At 33.1% G+C, this 24,599-nt stretch overlaps 1 protein-coding gene across 4 annotated transcripts in view; it reads left to right on the top strand.

Annotated features, from left to right (window-relative positions):
* Nucleotides 1-533: 533 nt before the first annotated feature.
* The window catches only part of LOC134712038 (CLOCK-interacting pacemaker-like), a 38,796-nt gene continuing 14,730 nt past the window's right edge, over nucleotides 534-24,599 (top strand). Inside the window, exons 1-4 of one of the 4 annotated variants that reach the window (XM_063573153.1) lie at nucleotides 534-556; nucleotides 6,093-6,168; nucleotides 13,631-13,735; nucleotides 15,416-15,523. In XM_063573153.1, coding sequence (XP_063429223.1) covers nucleotides 6,132-6,168; nucleotides 13,631-13,735; nucleotides 15,416-15,523 — 250 coding nt within the window. In that variant the 5' untranslated portion in view covers nucleotides 534-556; nucleotides 6,093-6,131. The other 3 variants (XM_063573151.1, XM_063573152.1, XM_063573154.1) reach the window with 3 other exon arrangements.

The raw sequence follows: 24,599 nt of genomic DNA, 5'->3' as shown, positions 1-24,599 counted from the left end.
ATACCATAACATTAAGGTATATAGCAATTATTTTTTTTAGACAAGTGCCTGTGCTGCTTATGTTTAAAACTGTAATATATTGTATTCAGTCATGTACATGTACCAAGTTGTACTTTAAAAATAAAAATATCTATATATCTATCTATAGTGAACTTATATGATACATCAATATGTAACTTTTCGTTATAGCATGATATGTTATCATGGAACCAGTTTCATTCTACCATGTCAATTATATTATAGTTTTACATGTGTGTAATTCCATAGGTCTTATTATTTAATGAGTTTGTGTCAATAACTTTGAAATACTTGTATTTGTATAGTATTTGTATATGTATATGTTATTGAAATATATATGTATGTTTAAAATAATAAAAGTTAAAATGTCCAGTGAGACTACATTTTACTTATTGTTCCATTATAAGTTTGGGTGACATATGTTATTAATACATAGTAATATTTTATGATCTTTTATATGTTTATCTGAAGGATACCCGCGTTTTTTATATAATTTATTCACATGTCCGACATTGTTGGAAATAACTTCATACCTACAGTAAGCAAAAAAGTTTCTGAAATTTATGTTACTTTTACTTTTTACTATTGTCACATAGATCAGGAACATATATGTTGTTAATTACCAGCATAAACCTAAGTGTGCGAACGTGATTTAGGGCGAAACTGTCTGGGGCGAAAAAAGAATCGTACCGAAAGAACCAAAGCAACATCTCTTGACTTTTCCAATTAATAACATCGACAAAACAAGAGAGTTACGAACAAGCGTTTTGTAAAACTGAAACGCACTTCTGTTCAGGCTGAAAGTTCAGGTATTGTGTTGATATCCGACCGTGCAAGGGCTTTATATACAGGGCCAGTCAATGTCGTTAAAAACTTCCATTTGTTGTATTGTGTTTACACCAAAACAGCAGCTATCATAGATGACAGGTTGTCCTCTTTACACGTTCAAACAAGGATTTGTATACCTGTAAGATACCTGTAAGATCGTTGTGGGGCTCATATGGAAGGATCCTATCCTTTTTAGCCCACCATATTTTGGTACACTTTCAAAAACTGATACAATCATCAATCCTGCATGATTTGGTGCATTATTTCACACAATTAAAAAGTTATATATAAAACTATTTGTGTCCTCATCAATTTCCTAACTGAGTGATACATGACTGACTCCCAATGACGGTCTATACTAATTTTAAAGGCTTCCACAGTTTTAGATGAAATAACTTCAACTGGTAGGTTATTCCAATCATTAATAATACGTTGTGAGAAATTTCTTAATCGAAAAGAAGTGTTGCATCTAGGTTTTGCTAATTTCCAATTATGCCCACGGGTATTAGTACTGATTACAGTAAAAAATCTTTCATAAGATATATCTTCGATTCCTTTTAATATTTTGAACGCTTGTATCATATCACCTCTTCGCCTTCTGTGAGTTAGGGAGGTTTGTTTAAGTACTTTTAATCTGTCTTCATAGCTTAAATGTCGTATACATTGTATCAGGAATTAATTTAGTTGCTCTCATCTGCACTTTTTCTACAGCATTAATATCTTTCTTTAAATGCGGATACCATATTGTATTTCCATATTCCACATGTGGTCGTACCAACGCAACGTATAGTCTTAAAAATGTATATTGATCTTTAAAGTTAAAAGTTCTGTTAATCAGCCCAAGTATACTATTGGCTTTATTTATTTTACTTGATATATGTTGCGAAAATTTAAGATCATTTTGAAAAATAATTCCAAGATCCTTTTCTTGTTCATCTTTAGTAATATCAATATTGTTCATAGTATAAACATTTTCAGGATTATTTCTTCCATAGTGGATTTGTTTACATTTGTTCACATTAAATTTCATGTCCCATAACTTGGACCAATTGTAGAGTGCATCTACATTGTAGATCATTCTGTAAGACATCAGATTTAGAAGTAGGTGCATAAATTTTTGAATCGTCTGCGAAATTTTTTACTATAGACTTCACAACATCTGGTAAATCATTTATGAATATAATAAAAAGAACAGGTCCTAGTACACTGCCTTGGGGCTCTCCACTTATTACATTTTGCCATTCAGATTTTTCCCCTTTCACCGCAACTTGTTGTCGACGTTAGTTAAAAAGTAAGTTATCCATTCTAATATAGATCCACGAATACCGTATGAATATAGTTTCTTTAATAATCTTTTATGTGGCACTTTATCTGACGTCCAACGACTGTTTTGCTAGACAAGCTGGGCCCAGCTTGTCTTGGCATATCCAGAAATCAACGCCACTTTGCTTATTTGAATATTATACTAAAGAAATCGGATACGGGTCACGGAAATTACATTAAAATGATAGGGAATTTTGAAAAAAATGTCTGTTTTAATTTTAATTTAAGTGACAGACAGGTTGCCGGGACAGAAAATTAATATACACAACAATATACACCATTTAAACGAAACATAATGACTGTTGTTGCAAAAATACAGGTTCCTGAGCTATTTTAAAAATCGAAGCGGGAGGCTTTAAGCATTGCAGTGTTAAATACAGGCTGAAACGTCAAATTTGCAGACTTCGTGTTGAAAATTGGCTTACAATTGTCTTTACAAAAACAGGTTGCCGGGGTGAAATTGGAAACTTGAATTTCCAAAGAATAATCAAGTCCAAACCTTGTATGTGTAGTCGTTGAACTCTAGGTTCCCACGTAAAATTTAAAGTCACTATTTCAAGAAGAATACACTCACGAAAAATTCACTAAATTCGCATTCATTGTTTTGATTTTTACCGCCTGACAACTTTACGGAAATATCAAAGTGATTGTAAATAAGGACTCTGTGACGGGCAACTTATAATATCCGTGTTTTAAAGATTTTAATGATATCAAGCCTATCAAGCCAGTCCGGTTCAAACTTCTATCACGTGGTACAATTCTCATTTACATGTTATGAATATTAATTAGCAAAACCACTACTAATTTCTGGCTATGGACTAAACTGTACCATATCTTCATAACACACACTTATTTCTATCCATTATTATGAGAAAGACGACTATCCATTCTATTTATATGGATAGTCGACCTTTGTATGGATAGAAACAAGTGCCTGTCCTTCATAATCTTAAATCTGCCAGATTATCTGTGACGTTATCCTTCTTTCCACTGTTCTAATACAGGCTTTTTACATGCTTTCATGTATTTCTTTGCAAACATTGCTGATGTATATGCTCCCCTTTAAAGTTCATCATAAAGTATAAGATACTAACTGGTGTTGTATTACAAAATGTACATTTCCAAGGCTGTCAAAGTAAGGTCCAAATATTATGATGTATTGAAAGGCTATTTTATATTTTTTCTTTGATGCCTTACTAAGGCGTAGGAAGGTGTCAAAACAAAAATAGAATAGCCTTTAAGAAAGTTATTTTTAACATGTGGATCGCTCTACCTTGAATGTCAACTTACCAAGACTTAGTCCAAATAATTATGTCGTCTAGAAGGCAATTTTATTTTTTTTCTGGGACGACTTCCGACCACGTCATAACGCTGAAGCCATTTAAAAGATAATAGCCTTGCTAGACTTCATAATTATTTGGACTAACCAGGACTATGTCCTACATATTGATTGATTGTTGCCTTTGTTATCTTTGCTTAACATCCAGTGGAAATATTTCATGCATGTTCAGGACGAATTTCCTACGTACATACATGTATATAGTTTTTGTCGAAAATAAATATAAAGTTCAGTGGAAAATGTTTATGGAGCAATCATTGAACTTCAAAAGGTGGGAAGTATTGGATCTTTTTTTTTTTAAATATTCTAATTCCCAAATTGATTTTAGGAAAAAAACATTCTGAATCCAGATTATCATTATACCATGTATACCTTCTAGTGCAAATTTTTTGGCAAATTGATAAGGTTGAAGCTCTTTGCGTGAAAAAAATCTGACTCTTACAAAATATAATACCTCCCCTCTCCCCTTGTAGCTAAAATTAAATGGTAGCTCCCTTAAGGTCCATATTGTTTTCTGCTTAAGCATGTTAAAATGAATAAATTGTGATTTATATAAATGACTGTGAGTGCTTATCTTGTGCCATTTTCATATCTGTTTTTTTCTTTCTAGTTGCAAATTTTACAAAATTTAAACAATAACATGAATAAGACATTTATCTAATTTCAGAACTATTCAATGTACATGTATATATATTGTTATAAAATCCATACATAACTTTATCAAATTAATATTTGTTGATATTCATGAAAAGGTGGAGGATTTTGAATATCTAAGTTGTAGGGTTTGTTTTTTGTTTTTGTATTGCAAACAAAGCTTTCTGTTAGTTGAATTACTTTTACGTACTGTCTAAATTAGTTGGATTTTAATATTATGTATTCCAAGTTTCTTGCATCTCATACATTCATATATATTGGTCTAGCGGGATGGCTGCAGTGCAGGCGATTTGGTGTCACGATATCACAGTAGCATGGGTTGGAATCCCGGCGAGGGAAGAACCAAAAATTTGCGAAAGCAAATTTACAGATCTAACATTGTTGGGTTGATGTTTAGACGAGTTGTATATACATTATGTACACAGCCATGTATCACCATCATTGATGGCGATCCGATGGATACATCTGTTGTAGAGTTGTCACTGACTCAGACGTACTTATGTATATATATATATATATAATTTGTTTAACATGCACACGTATAAATATTGCGGTTTTTATCCAACGCAATCATAGGTTTGAACGTAGTTTTCAATTTAGACTCGTATATATATATTATATATATAAAGGAGTCTTAATTGAAACTACGTTCAAACCTATGATTGCGTTGGATAAAAAACGCAATTTTTATAGGTGTGCATGTAAATCAAATTTCGTTGTAGAAGGGTCTAAAAACAGCACAAACAACATTTAAAAAAGTATATTTAAACAAAATGTTTTTGACTAACAGGTCGAACAACTGATGTTCTTTAAACCTGCGGACTACCATTGGCGATTGCTAAATAAAATTGATCACAAGATGTAACAAAATGGATCTTAATATAAATTCGATACTAAACAGAAATTTTTTTTTTAACTTGTGGCAATGATGTTATGCAACAAACATACGGTGTCAATATTTTTTTAGTACACCATATCCAGATTTCGACAATAAATGTCTCTTCAGTGATGTTAGGGATCGAAACGGTATATACATATATATATGTGATCAGCAAGAGGATCATACTGATTGTTAAAAGAAGAGTTTGAATTCATAGTGAGCGGTGAGCCTGTTTAGAACATGTATATATATTGTCTTGATCAGGTTTTCGATTTTCATCTAAGCCTAAGGAACCATAAAGAGGATTGAAAGTTAAGAATCAAAAGATTTTGCTATTTTCTGGGATGCTATTTATAATTTGAGGTGAAAAACTGCTCAGCAGTATAAATGTATTCCTGAGCATCTTAAGCTTCTGTTTGCGGATTTCTACATCAATTTCATGTACAAATTCAGAGTCAGTTTTATGTCATTTCTTGTACTTTGGTTGTTTAGCTGGTCCACTTAATTTTTATACTACTGAAAAATAAAAAAAAAATTGGTTGTATCTAAGGTATCACATTGTAATGTCATCATCATCAGTGTTGTCCCAAGACAGATGATTTCCAGATAATAACTTTATTATAAGAAAAAAAAATCAATACAATTTTACCACAAGGTTTATAACCACTAAAGGAAGGTGGGGATTGATTTTGGGGGTTTTTCCCAACTGTTAAGGAATAAGGGGCCAAAAAAGGGGCCCACATAAGCATTTTTGTAGTTTCAAGATAATAACTTGTATTAAGGATTTTTATTTGAGACCTTTAAAGAATCAAGTTAAGTATATTTTGACGAAACATATTAAACATATTAAAATTTTAACCAATTTTAAACTAACGGTAGACAAAAAAAAACTGTTTGACACCTGACAGAAGAGGGCATTCATATCCTAATACATACTATCAGGAGAATGGAATATAAGACATTTTTGATTTATAAGTTTTATTGATCATTAATTACTTAATTGTCTAATAATTTGCATTTGAATATATATATACATGTATATATTTTCAGTTGGATCGAATTTACACCAAAATAAAAAAATGTTAGATTATGGAAAAAGATTCCTCCAGTTCTTGCTCTAAAGAAGGTAATACTGTTAATCTTTGTACATGTACATGTATATGACAATGAACTTTGTGAACTCAAAAAACATTGCATGATTTTATTTTTTTATTCACTTGGTTCAATTATTGCATGATTTTTATTAATTTTATCATGCCGATATTGATATCAGCCCTCGAAATCCATATCAAGCCCCCGAGTTTAACTTCCGGTAATCTTTCAATCAAAGGCTATTTGTTAACAAGTTGAACACAATGAAAAGAAATTAAGAAAGTTACAAATGTGCTGTAGAAGAAAAAAGTAGAAATCAACAGTGAAAATCACAAAAGTTCCTGTAAAATTTTGACATAAAGAAGAAATTAGAAAATATATGACACCACACTAGAATGAGTATTGATCGAGGATTCTTCCTAAACTTTTTTAGCTCACCTGGCCTAAAAGGCCAAGTGAGCTTTTCTCATCACTTGGCGTCCGTCGTCTGTCGTCCATCGTTGTCCATCGTCTGTCATCGTTAACTTTTACAAAAATTTTCTCCTCTGAAACTACTGGGCCAAATTAAACCAAACTTGGCCACAATCATCATTGATGTATCTAGTTTAAAATTTGTGTTTTTTGACCCGGCCAACCAACCAAGATGGCCGCCATGGCTAAAAATAGAACATAGGGGTAAAATGCAGTTTTTGGCTTATAACTCAAAAACCAAAGCATTTAGAGCAAATTTGACAATGGTAAAATTGTTTATCAGGTCAACATCTATCTGCCCTGAAATTTTCAGATGAATCAGACAACCCATTGTTGGGTTGCTGCGCCTGAATTGGTAATTTTAAGGAATTTTTGCTGTTTTTATACGACCACAAATTTTGAAAAAATTTTCGTCGTATATTGCTATCACGTTGGCGTCGTCGTCGTCGTCGTCGTCCGAATACTTTTAGTTTTCGCACTCTAACTTTAGTAAAAGTGAATAGAAATCTATGAAATTTTAACACAAGGTTTATGACCATAAAAGGAAGGCTGGTATTGATTTTGGGAGTTTTGGTCCCAACATTTTAGGAATAAGGGGCCAAAAAAGGCCCAAATAAGCATTTTCTTGGTTTTCGCACTATAACTTTAGTTTAAGTTAATAGAAATCTATGAAATTTTGACACAAGGTTTATGACCACAAAGAAAGGTTGGGATTGCTTTTGGGAGTTTTGGTTTCAACAGTGTAGGAATTAGGGGCCAAAAAAGGGCCCCAATAAGCATTATTCTTGGTTTTCGCACAATAACTTTAGTTAAAGTGAATAGAAATCAATGAAATTTAAACACAATGTTTATGGGCACAAAAGAAAGGTTGGTATTGATTTTGGGAGTTTCGGTCCCAACAGTTTAGGAATTAGGGGCCAAAAAGGGACCCAAATAAGCATTTTTCTTGGTTTTCGCACCATAGCGTTAGTATAAGTAAATAGAAATCTATGAAATTTAAACATAAGGTTTATGACTATAAAAGGAAGGTTGGTATTGATTTTGGGAGTTTTGGTTTCAACAGTTAAGGAAAAAGGGGCCCAATGGGTCCAAAATTAAACTTTGTTTGAATTCATCAAAATTGAATAATTGGGGTTCTTTAATATGCCAAATCTAACTGTGTATGTAGATTCTTAATTTTTGGTCCCGTTTTCAAATTGGTCTACATTAAGGTCCAAAGGGTCCAAAATTAAACTTAGTTTGATTTTAACAAAAATTGAAACCTTGGGGTTCTTTGATATGCTGAATCTTAAAATGTACTTAGATTTTTGATTATTGGCCCAGTTTTCAAGTTGGCCCAAATCGAGGTCCAAATTTAAACATTGTTTGATTTCATCAAAAATTGAATAATTGGGGTTCTTTGATATGCCAAATCTAACTGTGTATGTAGATTCTTAATTTTTGGCCCAGTTTTAAAATTGGTCTAAATTAAAGTGCAAAGGGTCCAAAATTAAACTAAGTTTGATTTTAACAAAAATTAAATTCTTGGGCTTCTTTGATATGCTGAATCTAAACATGTACTTAGATTTTTGATTATGGGCCCAGTTTTCAAGTTGGTCCAAATCAGGATCTAAAATTATTATATTAAGTATTGTGCAATAGCAAGTCTTTTCAATTGCACAGTATTGTGCAATGGCAAGAAATATCTAATTTCACAATATTGTGAAATAGCAAATTTTTTTTTAATTAAGAGTTATCTTTCTTTGTCCAGTATAGTAAGCAAGAAATATCTGCAAGAATTTTTTTTAATTGGAGTTATCTTTCTTTGTCCAGAATCAACTTAAATCTTTGTTATATACAATATACAATGTATATTCACTTTTTACTACCAACTGATAAATTTAAATAATCTTTACCATTCAGTGATAACAAGCAGTTTTTTTACATCTTAATATTTTATGATGTATTTAAATGAGTAGTAATTGTTGCAAACTCCATTAGAATATTTTAATTGAAATTAGTTTTGGAATAAGGGAAAGGGGGATGTGAATAAAAAATTGGGTTCAATTTTTCTCATTTGAAATTTCATAAATAAAAAGAAAATTTCTTCAAACATTTTTTTGAGAGGATTAATATTCAACAGCATAGTGAATTGCTCTAAGAGAAAACAAAAATTTTAAGTTCATTTGAATACATTCATTCTGTGTCAGAAACCTATGCTGTGTCAACTATTTAATCACAATCCAAATTTAGAGTGGAATCCTGCTTGAATGTTGTGTCCATACTTGCCCCAACCGTTCAGGGTTCAACCTCTGCGGTCGTATAAAGCTACGCCCTGCGGAGCATCTGGTTTGTTATTATCTTGAATATTATTATAGATAGAGATAAACTGTAAACAGTAATAATGTTCAGCAAAGTCAGATTTACAAATAAGTCAACATGACCAAAATGGTCAGTTGACCCCTTTAGGAGTTATTGCCGTTTATAGTAAATTTTTAACCATTTTTCGTAAATCTTAGTAATCTTTTACAAAAACCTTCTCTGAAACTACTGGGCTAAATCAATCCAAATTTGGCCACAATCATCATTGGGGTATCTTGTTTAAAAAATATGTCCGGTGCCCAGGCCATTAACCAAGGTGGCCGCCACGGCTAAAATAGAACATAGGGGTAAAATGCAGTTTTTTGGCTTATAACTCAAAAACCAAAGCATTTGAGAAAAATTTGACAGGGGTAAAATTGATTAACAGGTCAAGATCTATGCCCTGAAATTTTCAGATGAATTGGACAACCGGTTGTTAGGTTGCTGCCCCTGAATTGGTAATTTTAAGTAAATTTTGCTGTTTTTGGTTTAATATTATCTTGAATATTATTTTAGATAGAGATAAACTATAAACAGCAATAATGTTCAGCAAAGTAAGATTTACAAATAAGTCAACATTACCAAAATGGTCAGTTGACCCCTTTAGGAGTTATTGCCCTTTAAAGTAAATTTTTAACAAATTTCATAAAATTTGTATATTTTTACTAACATTTTCCACTGAAACTACTGGGCCAAGTTCATTATAGATAGCGATAATTGTAAGCAGCAAGAATGTTCAGTGAGTAAGATGTACATGTACAAACACATCACCATCACCAAAACACAATTTTGTCATGAATCCATCTGCTTCCTTTGTTTAATACTCACATAGACCAAGGTGAGCGACACAGGCTCTTTAGAGCCTCTAGTTTAACATTTGTAATGTAACACTTTAAAGTCGTTTAATATTTGCAATTCTTAGAATTTATATATTTATTGTTAATTATTTCCGAAACTTTTCACAAAACGTTGTTAACCTACTGTGATACAAACTATTTTTTAACTCACATTGATACATTTATTTATTTTTTTCGTTGAATATCTTTTGATTTTTGATGAAATATCGAACATAATTTGGTGTAAGCTATTTGTTTTCTCCTGCTTGAAAATATGTGATAAATAGATTATTACATGTCATTTTCCATATGGTCCATGGTATCAGTCACGACCCATATCAAGCCCTTGGGATAAAGCCCTCTGGCTTGATATGGGAGTCTAGGGCTGATACCAGGGACATATGGAAAATGCCATGTAATAATCTATAAATAATCAATCTCACATTTTTGTTCATTCTGCAAAAATTGCAATAATAAACACATGCAATAATTTCTAAATTTACATTTGAAAAAACCCCATTATATAATGTAACAATAGTGTTTTTGTTCCTTTATATTATTTAGATGTGCTACAGTCATGACAGTTTTTAAAGTATTTACCATTGCATAATACATAAAAAATATATAACATCATGAACATGAATTATCAAAAAATATTTGACAGTACAAAGCAAACCACAAAAAACATGATCAACGACTCCTTCCTAACAAAAACATAGACAAACAACACATGGTAGTCTGACTTGGAACGGCCACAAATGAAATTGGGGTTGAGTTTATTTTAATATATGTATATATGTTCCAGACCGTATGAGTATTTGGACTGTACGCGTATGGTCCGGACCGTATGCGTACTTTTTAAAATTACGCATACAGTCGGACCGTATATGCGAATGGTCGGACTGATTTTAAGAAGTAGATCAAGCTCTTTAGATACGAATGTATATCACAGGTCAACATAACTGAAATCTCGAATTAATATAAAATCTTAAATAGTAATTGGAATAAAAACATAATATTTTAATTATTCAAAAAAGTCGCGTTAATTTAATCCGTTAATCTCATGTATTTAGCATGTCAGAAATACATGTACACAAAATTGAATGTTGCTCACTGAATTGAAGTTATTAGATTATTTAGAAGTAAACAAAATGTGGGAAGAAAAGTTTTAAGAATATTTAGGAACTTTACTAAAAAAATTAAACCGTCAAACCAGCTGTTTACTTGTGAGAAAACTGAGAGAATTAGAAGTGTTTTGATAAATGGGAAAAGTGATTCAGCGAGATTCCGACAATATGTTAAGAAGAAGCAATTGACATTGATCAATTGTCCTGAATTGAATGGAAAACGAACTCTGCATTCCCACAAATGAGGTGAGGTTTAAGAATAATCTTTATTTAGTTTGTATTACATATAACCTTACTAACTTCTTGTGTTTTCTCCTATTATCCTAATATCAACTTTCGTTCAGTGGTGAACTGGTTACTTAGTGTGCTGAATATGAATCCGACCTATCAACCATCCATTATCACCAATAACCATCATAAACATCATCATTATCAGTATCATTCGCCTCTACATCATTATCATCATCATCACCATCCAATTTGACACCGATATCTATCGTTTGAACCAAAAGGGGGGAACAAACTACTATTCTTATTTCTTTTGTTTTTTAAAACTTTATCTCTTTTGATAAGAGTATCATGTTTCTTTTTTATATAATTTAAGTTTTTCTTTTGTTTCCCTTTTAAAATTGAGTTTTTTTTCGGTAGGAATCTAGAAGAATGGGAATTCTCGCCAATTGGAAAAAAAGTTGTTACAGTTGATAAGATATTTTAAGTACTTAAGTCTGTACATGAGGGAGCTAGGGCTCATACAGGATACCATAAATTGTACAAGGACGTTGAACAAACGTATTATGGGATTCCCAGAAAAGCTTGCATGGAATTCATCAAAGGATGTGTTCAGTGTGCATGTAAAAAAACACAAAGAAAAGTTGCTCCATTGACGCCTATCACATTCAAATATTTTATGCACAGGGGACAGTGAGACTTAGTCGACAAACATGCTGACCCAGACGGGCAAAACTGTTGGATCAGTAACTACATTGACCATTATACAAAATTTATTAATTTCTTCTGGCCTCAGATGAATAAGTCTGCAGATGAAGTAGCACACAATTTATCAGTGCATGTGTTTTCTGTTGTTGGTCTTCCGCCTATCCCACAGCATAACAACGGGAGAGAGTTTTGCAACTCAGTAATAAGAGAAACTTTAAAACTTTGGCCCGGCAACAGAGATGTTAAGATAATAACAGGAAGACCTAGGCATCCAAGAACACAGGGTTAAGTGGAACAGGTTCATGACTCACTTCATAAACTGTTGGCATCAAAACGAGCAGACAAACCAAGCTCAGGATGGCTTGAGTTTTTGTATGAGATACAGTGTCATTCTAGTATTAAAAAATTACGCCTTTTGAAACTGTATTTGGTAAAAAAAGGCTAATGATGGTATTTGTGTAGGTTCGCAAGAGAATCATGAGTTCATTGACGAAGAGAATATTGAGTACATGATTGAAGCAGAAGGAGACGTAATGACTGACGGACAGACAGAAAACAAGACTGACTCACAGAAAGAAAACGAGACTGACTCACACTCAGAAAACGATACTGACTCAAAGACAGAAAACAAGACTGACTCAAAGACGGAAAACGAGACTGACTCACAGACTGAAGCTGAGACCGACTCACAGACAGATGCTGAGACCGACTCACAGACAGATGCTGAGACCGACTCACAGACAGATGCTGAGACCGACGCAAAGCCGGATGCTGAAACCGACTTACAGACAAAAACTGTTCAACCTGCCTGAAAACAACGACGAACTGAAACATCAGAAATATCTACAGAGAAAAACGACGGTACAGACCACAGACTGACATAGGACGAAATCATGTCAGTTGATGATTTTATGATTCTGAATGACATTATTACTGACCCTCCTGAGGACAACAACTGTACCATAGCAATGGACAATGGACAAATGACTTCTCACAACAGAATATGAAAGATACTTGACAAAAATTATAAAATATCTGGAGAAAATATAATAAAAAAGTGTAAAAAAATAATGCAAAAATTGAAAAAGGTAGCTTTGTCACTGTGCGAATACAAGTTGTTGATAGGGCAACGGGAGATCTTCCCAGATTATTATGAAGGGTTGATGATATCATCGGAAAAGATGCAAGTTTGTACAAGCTATCATGCGAATTTGGTATATTGAACTCATGTTATGATATGGGTGATATTGAAATTTTGACAAGGAAAATTGAAACTGAACATTGGAGTACAATCGGATTTTCCTTGCATGTGTCCGCAAAACAAGCAAGTTTTTCTATTGCAAGTAAGAGATGCAAATGTAAAGGAACATGCCTGACAAAGACATGCAAATGTAAGAAATCAGACGTTCCTTGTGGCAGCAACTGTCACCAGGGCGAAGAGTGCCAAACATGATTTCGATAGACAATTTATTTCGGAACTGTGCAATTCAATTTAATGTTCACTAGTTCACTTTATTTATCTAATTGTAATAAATTATTAAATGTAATATTAAATTAAATGGTATGGTCCAGCTCGTACTAGACTGTATAAGTATACTCGTACGGTCTGAATTAAGTGTATGGTCGGACCGTACGAGTATAAGAATACGGTTAGGACCGTACGCGTACGCTCCAAGTACTCATACGGTTTGAACATATATACCAGTAAGCACATTTTTTTAATTAGGATATTGAAATAGACATTGCATAAAGTGTGTAACCAGATAACTCTAATTTTGTCTTTTAGGAACTAAAACCTCAACATTATTAACATTGTTGAGGAATCCTAGTTGTCCAATAAGTGTTCCTAATAGCAAAGTTCAAAAGGCTGATGAGATACAAAATCAGACAGGTAATAAATTTCTTGCCATTTATTGTCTAATCAGGTGAGAAAAGTGAAAATAGCCTTACCAAGGTTAAAGAGGTGTTAATAAGCTACCTGGTATGTGAAAAGTAGATTCAATTAGGAAACATGCAGTGTGTTTTTAGCCATGCCATTAGCTGATGATATCTGTATACATGTTTATTCCACGTGTCTTAAGCATTTTTTTAAGTCGTTGGATTTGTTTGGTTTCAAATTCTCAGTTAAATTGTTATACCTTTAGCTAGATAAATGGTTATATTGAATTACTTTTAGAAATATGTATATATGTTAGATGGACATGTTAATTTTTTTTCATCCGTTCGTCGTCCGTTCGTGTTATCCGGTATACGGTGTGTGACCAAAGCGTATATATAAACAACTTTTAAGTTTAGTTTAAGTATAAATAAACAGCTGCGCCATGAGCACATGATACGCCCGTTGCCTTTTTGGAAGTTTCCTTTCGCACAATTTACGCCCAATAGTGTCCAATATATGCTCGATATGGTTCAAATCCGGGCCAGATTACAAAATATCACTCAAATCATGACAGCAAAATTCTTTGGGTAATTAAGGCTGTTGTTTTTATCTAAATATTAACAAAAAGATCCAAAGAAAAGATTATTTTTTCAGGTTTTATGTTGTACAGTATAGTGTCAATTTGTAAGATACAAATTCTGATAGCTAACAGACTAATGTATAATGAAAGTCTAAAGGACGACATTTATAAAATTGTGTGATTGTGTGCATTTATTATCGCAGAGTATTATTATTGCCATTTTGAAAATTGGCATACAGGTCTATATTTTGGTTATCAAAATGCGAGTTCCTATTATTGCAGTTTCACACGCCAATTCCCATTATTCCCATTATTAAAAACTTGCAATAATTTCTGAATTTACAGTATCTGTTTACAGGACATTGGGTTTTGGTTTTTCTTCTGTGTTAATTTTTTCTATTCTATATTTTGTCATTATCTATCATTCAGAATTAATAATAATCGTTTTCAACATTCCTTTAAAATCATTTGGTTGTTTAGTCTTTGTATGATCTTATATGATTTTGTAATAGATTGTTTGTAATTATACTGCTCTATTAGGGCGTCCTTGATTGGCAATAAAAATATTGTATTTGTATTGTATTGTATTGTATTATGGTACACTGTTGTCCGTCTGTCTTGAATTGTCCGTCGTCAACATGTTAGACAATAACTCAAAAATGCTTTTAACAATTTGCATGAAACTTTGGTGACTTGTTTATATCTATTAACGTGAGCTCCCTTTGTTTTTAATTAATTTGAAATTTTACGTTTCCGAGTTGTTCATTATAAAAGGGGGATTTACCAGTTTTCTTACAATAACTTAAAAACACTTTCACCAATTTACAAGAATCTTTGGTGAATTGTTCATATCTATTGAATTAGATCTAAATGGATTTTTATAAATTTTAGATTTTATTCATAGAAAAGGGGCGATTTTCCAGTTTTAGTACAATGCTTTGAGCAATTGTAATGAAACTTTGGTGACTAATTTATATATATATATCACGATAACCTCCCTTTAATTTTTTTACAGATAAAAGTTTCAACATTCAAATATTTGCCAATCATTTCACAGATATGCATCGGTGCACATGTTTTTGATATTATAAATGTACATCTTCTTTTTCCAGTAACAGAAACATCAACGCTGGTAAATCTGTTAAAGAACAGTTCCAGTGGTCCATCTGAACCTCCAAAAAAGAAGGAACAAAGGGCAGACAAGGCAAACATTCAGACAGGTAATTTATCTTTAAATGACCGTATATAGTGACCATGGATACAGTTATACCATTTCTGTCGGTCAAATCAATTAACCAAACCTGTCCAAAGACAGGAGGACTTGCTGTCATCATTTGGTTGTTTAGTCTTCTCTTAAACCTGTAGAATAAATGTAGTCTGTCTTTATACATAATATTTCCTGTCTTGGGAACTTTGTTATTTTTCAGTAAAATTTAACATTTTACTGACTTCTGATTAAAACCTTCCAAATATTCTGTCTTTATCTCACCTGAATTTAAAGGTCAAGTAAGCTGTGTATTCTTATCACTTGGTTTCCACCATCATATTTTAACTTTTACAAAAATCTTCTCTGAAACTGCTGGGCCAATTGCAACCAAACTTTCCCTCAATCATCATTTGGTGAACTTGTTTAAAAATTGTGTCCTTTAATCATGATCTTGCCTTCCAACCATCATTTCTCACAAGGCTAAATATACAACATAAGGAGTAGCGTTTATCTCTAAAACATATATTGAGAAATCTAGTAGGGCAAAAATGTTGAGATCTACTTACTGTTCAGTTACTTCAAAAGTGTTATATTATGACTTCTAGGAATAAAAGCCCTTAAACGACTAATTTTACCAATAAGTTTTTCAATTTTAACCTATTATCTTGAAAGCTGCAATAGATATGCATGATGGGAGAACCTTTTAATGCAAAAACGTTCCGCAAGGTAAGTTCTACGAATCAATTGAAAAGCTGAATTCTTCAGTAGATGTGGGCTCTGTATCTGAGTGGTCTAAGCAGTCAAATATCTATATTGCTAGCCTGTTAACTCCCTCATGGAACAGGTGAACTCAACTCCAATCTGAATTGAAAAGGATTGTCAGTTTTTCCTACTGTCTGTCGGCAGTTCTCTCAATGAAATCCAGCTTCCTCCACCAAAAAATAAATAAATACCGCAACGAAATAAGACAACAGTGACATCAAAACACAAACCAATTATTCAACCAATTTTCAGAAGTTTATTGCCCATAAATGAAGATTTTATCATTTTTATTATAAGCTCACCGGGCCCGAAGGGCCAAGTGAGCTTTTCTCATCACTTGGCGTCGTCCGTCGTCTGTTGTCCGTCGTCCAGCGTTAACTTTTACAAAAATCTTCTCCCCTGAAACTACTGGGCCAAATTTAACCAAACTTGGCCACAATCATCATTGATGTATCTAGTTTAAAATTTGTGTTTTTTTACCCGGCCAACCAACCAAGATGGCCGCCATGGCTAAAAATAGAACATAGGTGTAAAATACAGTTTTTGGCTTATAACTCAAAAACCAAAGCATTTAGAGCCAATCTGACATGGGGTAACATTGTTTATCAAGTCAAGATCTATCTGCCCTGAAATTTTCAGATGAATCAGACCACCCATTGTTGGGTTGCTGCCCCTAAATTGGTAATTTTAAGGAAATTTTACTGTTTTTGGTTATTATCTTGAATATTATTATAGATGGAGATAAATTGTAAACAGCAATAATGTTCAGCAAAGTAAGATTTACAAATAAGTCAAAATGACCAAAATGGTCAGTTGACCCCTTTAGGAGTTATTGCCCTTTATAGTCAATTTTTAACCATTTTTCGTAAATCTTCATGATCTTTTACAAAAATCTTCTCCTCTGAAACTACCGGGCCAAATAAATCCAAACTTGGCCACAATCATCATTGATGTATCTAGTTTTAAATTTGTGTTTTTTTTACCAGGCCAACCAACCAAGTTGGCCGCAACGGCAAAAAATAGAACATGGAGGTTAAATGCAGTTTTTGGTTATTTCTCAAAAACCAAAGCATTTAGAGCAAATATGACAAGGGTTTAAATTGTCTGGTCAAGATCTATCTGCCCTGAAATTTTCAGATGAATCAGACAACCCATTGTTGGGTTGCTGCCTCTGAATTGTTAATTTTAAGGAAATTTTGCTGTTTTTGGATATTATCTTGAATATTATTATGGATAGAGATAAACTGTAAACATCAAAAATGTTTAGCAAATTAAGATTTACAAATAAGTCAACAGGACCAAAATGGTCAGTTGACCCCTTTAAGAGTTATTGCCCTTTATAGTCATTTTTTATCCATTTTTCCTAAATCTTAGTTAACTTTTACAAAAATCTTCTCCTCTGAAACAACTGGGCCAAATTTTACCAAACATAGCCAGAATCATTATTAGTTTAAAACTTGTATTTTGTGACCGGGCAAACCAACCAAGATGGCCGCTAAGGCTAAAAATAGAACATAGGGGTAAAATGCAGTTTTTTGGCAAGGGGTAAAATTGTTTATCTGGTCAAGATCTATCTGCCCTGAAATTTTTAGATAAATCGGACAACTGGTTGTTAGGTTGCTGCCCTTAAATTGATCATTTTTAGGAAATTTTGCTGTTTTGGGTTATTATCTTGAATATTATTATAGATAGAGATAAACTGTAAACAGCAATAATGTACAGCAATTTAAGACTCAAAAATAAGTCAAAATGACCAAAATGGTCAATTGACCCCCTAGGAAGTTATTGTCCTTTATAATCAATTTTTAACAATTTTCATAAAATTTGTAAATTTTTACTAACATTTTCCACTGAAACTACACGGACAAGTTCATTATGGATAGAGATAATTGTGAGCAGCAAGAATGTTCAGTAAAGGTAGATGTACAAACACATCACAATCACCTAAACATAGTTTTGTCGTGAACTGTCTGCTTCCTTTGTTTAATTCACATATGCCAAGGTGAGCGACACAGGCTCTTTAGAGCCTCTAGTTTTTAATGCCATAGCAGTTGGGGTTTTAAGTTTTACTTTTGTCAGTTGTCTGTTTGCACATCCCAAAATTGGTTTCTGTTATCTAGCTTTAGTTTGCCTAAACCAAATGTTATGATCACAAAACACATGTCAAGTTTGAATTTTGGTGGTGTCACTTTGACTGTTCCAGAGTTATGCAGCCCCTTCATAAATGGAAAAATTTCTAGTCTTATTTTTGTCTCACAAACCTATGCTGGGTCCAAATATTCAATCACAATCAAAATTCAGAGCTGTTATTAGCATACATGTTGTGTCCATTCTTGCTCAGCTGTGCAGTGTTTGAACTCTGCAGGGTAATCTGGTGTCACTTTGACAGTCTCTATTTGGTAATTATCTGGAATATTTTTATGCCCCACCTACGATAGTAGAGGGGCATTATGTTTTCTGGTCTGTGCCTCCGTTCGTCCGTCCTTGTGTCCGTTCGTCCTGCTTCAGGTTAAAGTTTTTTTGTCAAGGTAGTTTTTGAAACTTAGTACACTTGTTGCTTATGATATGATCTTTCAAATTTTAAAGACTTTTGACCCCAATTTCACGGTCCAATGAACATAGAAAATGAATGTGGAAGTTTCAGGTTAAAGTTTTTGGTCAAGGTAGTTTTTGATGAAGTTGAAGTCCAAACAACTTGAAACTTAGTACACATATTCCCTATGGTATGATCTTTCTAATTTTAATGACAAATTAGATTCTTTACCCAATTTCAAGGTCCATTGAACATGGAAAATGATAGTGCGAGTGGGGCATCTGTGTACTTAGGACACATTCTTGTTAATGATAAAGATGAAACATAAACAGCAAAATTGTTCAGCAAAGAAAGATCTTTAAATAAGTTTACATAACCAATCTCAATTGACCCCTCAAGGAGTTATTGCCCTTTAAGGACAATTTTACACAAGTTATTTATCATGTTTTCTAACTTTAAAAAATCTTTTTCTCTGACTCTACTTAACCAATTCAAACCAAACTTAAGCTTAAGCTGAAAGATCCTTAGGGTATCTAAAATAAAGATTGTGTTTTATTTTTCTGTTAAAAAAAAACCTGACAGCCAATGACTGCTAAAAATAGAACATAGGGGTATAATGCAGTGTTTGGCTTATATCTTAAACACTAAAGTATTTAGAGCAAATCTGACTGAGGTAAAAATGTTCCTTAGGTCAAGTTCTATCAGCCATGAAATTTTCAAATGAACATGATGAATCTTAATAACCCATTGTTGAGTTGCTGCCACTAAATTGATAATTTTAAGGAAATTTTGCAGTTTTTACATGAACGCAAAAATATTTTGTGTTCGTATATTGGTATCACATAGTCCTTGTCATCATCATCTGAAGACACTCTGTTTCCAGGCAATAACTTTAGTTTAAATGTGAATGGATCTCTATGAAATTTAAACACAAGATTTGAAACCACAAAAGGAAGGTTTAGATTGATTTTGGGTGTTATGGTTCCAACAGTGTAGGAACAAGGGGCCAAAAGGGAGCTAAATCAATACTTTTCTAATACTTTGTATAAATTGCTTATTTTTTTACCAATTTCAATGGGGTTTTATTCTTGAATTCTTGGGGTTGTGAAATATGCTGAATCTAACCGTGTATTAAGTTTTTGGAATTTGGTCCCTTTTATAAATTGGTGTGCATGAGGTGCAAAGGGTCTAAAATTTAACTTTGTTTGGTTTCATAAAAAAATTGAATTATTGAGGTTCTTTAATATGCTAAATCCAAACATGTATTTAGATTTTTATTCGACCGCAAATTTGTTTTTGCGTGGTATAATGGTATCATGTTGTCGTCGTCCAAAAATGCATTTAGTTTCTTGACAATAACTTTAGATTGCATCTCTGTAAATTTTTACCTGAAGGTTTAATACCACTAAAGGAAGGTTGGGATTGATTTTGGGGGTGATGGAATAAGGGGCCAAAAAGGGGGCCCAAAGTAAGCATTTTTGTAGTTTTCAAACAATAACTTGTGTTTAAGTGTAAGAAATTCTCTACAAAATTATACCACAAGTTTCCATACCATTGCAGGATGGTATGTAATGCTTTTGAAGGGTTGTGGCTCAAAATGTTTTGGAATTAGGGGCTAAAAAAAGGCTAAATTAGGGGCAGAAAAAGGGGAAAACTAGGTTTTCTGGACAATAACTTTAGATTTAATGCATGGATCTCTATAAATTTTTACCAGAAGGTTCAATACCACTACAGAAAGGTTGGAATTGATTTTGGGGGTTATGGTCCCAATAGTTTAGTTACAGTTTAGGAATTAGGGGACAAAAAGGGGGCCCAAAATAAGCATTTTTGTAGTTTTCAAACAATAACTTGTGTTTAAGTGGCAGGGTTGGCAAAGTATTACCCGCCCGGGAATCCACGGGTGGGAAAACTTGGGTTTTTCCGGGATGGGCAATACTCCCAGAAAGGGAAAATACTGGGCATTACTGGGCAATATGATTTTTTAAGCTCATTTTAATTCAAAATAGTTAAGACTTGGTGTAGTTTCATAGTATTACAGGTAAATATATACTTTTGATACAGATAACCATTGAGTCCTTTCTATAAGAATGAAAAATTCAATTACATTTAGTTCTTCATTAATTCTACTAGAACACACCCGTGATATTATGGGACCGTGACTGAATTAAAATATACAACTATGCGCAAGCCTTGTTTTAGTATTAGTATTGTCATCTGATTAAGTCATGCCGATTATAAGATACAGTTTTTTCTCTGCTTTCAAATCTTTCTGTTTGAACCCGTCGAACTGGAACTTATCAATTATTGGTAATATTAATTATTTGGAAAACAAAAGGTCTTGGAATGGAGTATTTTTTAATCAACAGCATTGTCCTATATAAGTTATAAAAAAGTTGAATTCTTTGATTCGCTGTTTTACGTCATGCCCTCTAACAAATTGAAGTGTATATATAGCATATTAATCCTGAATACACCGTTTTGGGGTGCGCCTGGCAGATGCAGAACATACATATAAGGTAATATCATATGTAACAGGTGAATATACTATTGGTATCGGTATCGGACTCTACCCAGAACTTCTTAATTATTGGCAATATTAATTACGTGGAAAACAAAAGGGCCTGGAGTGGTGTAATTTTTAATCTACACCTTTGTACCATATTAGCTATATATAAAGTTGAACTCTGTGATTCGTCGTTTTTACGTGATGACGGCTGACAAATTGGACCTCGTAATTTTAGTATTATAGATATGTAAGCAGAATGTAAGATTTGCACATTGAAGGATACCATGTTAATTACAAAGCATTGTTTTGATAATCAATTTTTTGATAAAAATGCATTTTTTTTAAGTGAATTGTTATTTTAATTGTTATACATTCATATTGCTAAATAAACAATCTAAGGGGTCATGCCATTGTATGTATGTATGTATGTATGTAAATCCCTCCGTTTACGGAGCACCCCTCGAGAGCTGGGAGGGTACAGTGGAATCTGTGTACACTCCCTATCAGGATTAATAGAGATGTGTCACTAACGTATTTACAATGTTCACTATTTACAAGGACAATCCCCACCCAGCACCAGGGAGTGTTAGGACACCGGGCAGAGTCTGTTATTATGGTGGAGGAAGCCGAAGTACTCAGAGAGAACCACCGGGGTGCTCGGCGGGAACAGACAAACCGAAGAGATATCAGCAGATTGATCTCCAGGTCAAAGTCGAGAGCAACTTTGACCAACTGAGGCCCCCATAGTACATTCTAGTTTAAACTCCAGTCTGGGTACCAGAAATGTGTGTGAGAGGGTGAAAATCGCCCTTCTGATGTACTGATATTTTTAGCACCCGGAGTGAGAATCGAACTCGAGACCTTCAGCACTGTAGCCATCGGTCTTAACCACTAGACCACGAACTCACATTAAAATTTATAGAATTGAAAGGGCTGATTATTGTTACATAAACAAATCTGTGTTGTAATCTGAATAATTACTTATTAATTAGTGACAGTACATATACATAAATTTAAATGTATTTTTTTTTTACTTCTTAAAATAAGACATTTAAGAGTTGTACTTATTTGAAAAACAAATATTTTTTTGCTTTATATTTACAGTCTGACCAATCTAGACAACTAAAACAAGTTATATATATCTTAAATGTATAACATTTGTGTTTGATCACTGAATCCTCTTTGAAATTTAGACCAGTATTTTATATTACCCAGTATTGCCCAGAATTACCAAGTAAAACCCAGTAAAACCCGGTTTCCCAGTATTTCCCACTGGGCTGGGCAATACTCATAAAACCCGTGTTTTTGCCAACCCTGTTAAGTGGATGAATCTCTCTGAAATTATACCACAAGTTTCCATCCCATTAAGGGATGGTTAATAATGACTTTGGGGGGTTATGGCTCAAAATGTTTTGGAATTATGGGCAAAAAAAGGGGGAAAACAGTTTTTTTTTTTGTCAATGGACAATTAAGACAATTTAAAAGCAGTGTGAGGGAGGTAATTCATAAACAGTTAATATACAATGTTTGGTATGTTCGGATTTACCTCTCTTACGCTACTTCTAAATAATGTATAAAGAAATGTCAGGTTTTGGATGTATTGCAAAAAAAAGGGGTGGAAGGAGTTTTCAATTTTGTTTTTCCAATTTTCTCTAATTACAAGTTTGAAGAAAAAATCTTTAATTGTTTAATATTACATAATAGATTTGTAAGATCTTGACATTTGTTTTGTGTCAGAAACTCATATTATGTCAAGAATTTGATCACAATCCAAATTAAGAGCTGTATCAAGCTTGAATGTTGTGTCCATACTTGCCCCAACTGTTCAACCTCTGTGGTCGTATATAGCTGCCCCCTGCAGAGCACCTGGTTGGTTTTTGGGGCCCTGTTATCAAATTGGTCTACATTGAGGTCAAAAGGGTTAAAAAAAAAACTTTGTTTGATTTGATAAAAAATTGAATTATTGGGGTTGTTTGATATGCTGAATATTAACTGTTTTTAGTTTTTAACGGGACAAAAATGTCGCTTATTGATTTGGGGATGTATGGTGGTTGGGTGGCGGGGCGGCAGCCAAATGCTCTCTGTGCATTTACTCATGAACCATTCAACCAAAGCAATTAAAATTTTAATATGTTGTTACTGACAACAAAAGGAGGTCAAGTTCAATAATGATGATTTTGACTTTTAGGGTTCTGGAATTATGGTTCTTGAAAGATTGAAAAATAGCTTTTCCAATCCTGTCCGTGCATTAACTCATGGACCGTTTAACCAAAGTTTTTGAAATTTTTAATATGTTGTTACTAACATCAAAACAAAGGTCAAATTCAATAATGAGGATTTTGACTTTTACTGTTCAGGAGTTATGGTTCTTGAAAGATTGAAAAATAATGTTTCCAGTTGTGTCCATGTATTTACTCACGAACAGTTCAACTAAAGCTTTTAAAATTCAAATATGTTGTTACTGATGATAAAATTGAGGTCAAGTTCATTATGGCGATTTTCACTTTTTCTGTTCAGGAGTTATGGTTCTTGAAAGATTGAAAAATTGTGTTGCCAGTCATGTTGTTGCATTTACTCATGAACCATATGCATTCAACCAAAGCTTTTAAAGTTCAAATATGTTGTTACTGATGATAAAATTGAGGTCAAGTTCATTATGGCGATTTTCACTTTTTCTGTTCAGGAGTTATGGTTCTTGAAAGATTGAAAAATTGTGTTGCCAGTCATGTTGTTGCATTTACTCATGAACCATATGCATTCAACCAAAGCTTTTAAAGTTCAAATATGTTGTTACTGATGATAAAATTGAGGTCAAGTTCATTATGGCGATTTTCACTTTTTCTGTTCAGGAGTTATGGTTCTTGAAAGATTGAAAAATTGTGTTGCCAGTCATGTTGTTGCATTTATTCATGAACCATATGCATTCAACCAAAGCTTTTCAAATTTTAATATGTTGTTACTGATGACAAAATGGAGGTCAAGTCTGATATTAAAGATTTTCACTTTCACTGTTCATGAGCTATGGTTCTTGTGATATTGGAAAATGCCAGAACACAAACAAATATGAATAAATCCGGTTTGCTGTTGCTCTGACAGCCTGTTGTTAGTATTTGGTCAAGTCTTCAAAATGGTCTACATTAAGGTCGAAAGGGTCCAAAATTTAATTTTGTTTGATTTTAACAAAAATTGAATAAATGGGGTCCTTTGATATGCTAAATCTAAACATGTATTTAAATTTTTGATTAGGTAAAAAATTGGGCCAAGTTCTGAAGTTGGTCAAAATTGGTG

Source organism: Mytilus trossulus, chromosome 3 (genome assembly GCF_036588685.1).
Source record: "Mytilus trossulus isolate FHL-02 chromosome 3, PNRI_Mtr1.1.1.hap1, whole genome shotgun sequence".
NCBI classification, from domain to species: domain Eukaryota; kingdom Metazoa; phylum Mollusca; class Bivalvia; order Mytilida; family Mytilidae; genus Mytilus; species Mytilus trossulus.
The sequence above is the reverse complement of the archived record's forward strand: the minus strand, read 5'-3'. Positions and strand labels throughout refer to the sequence as shown.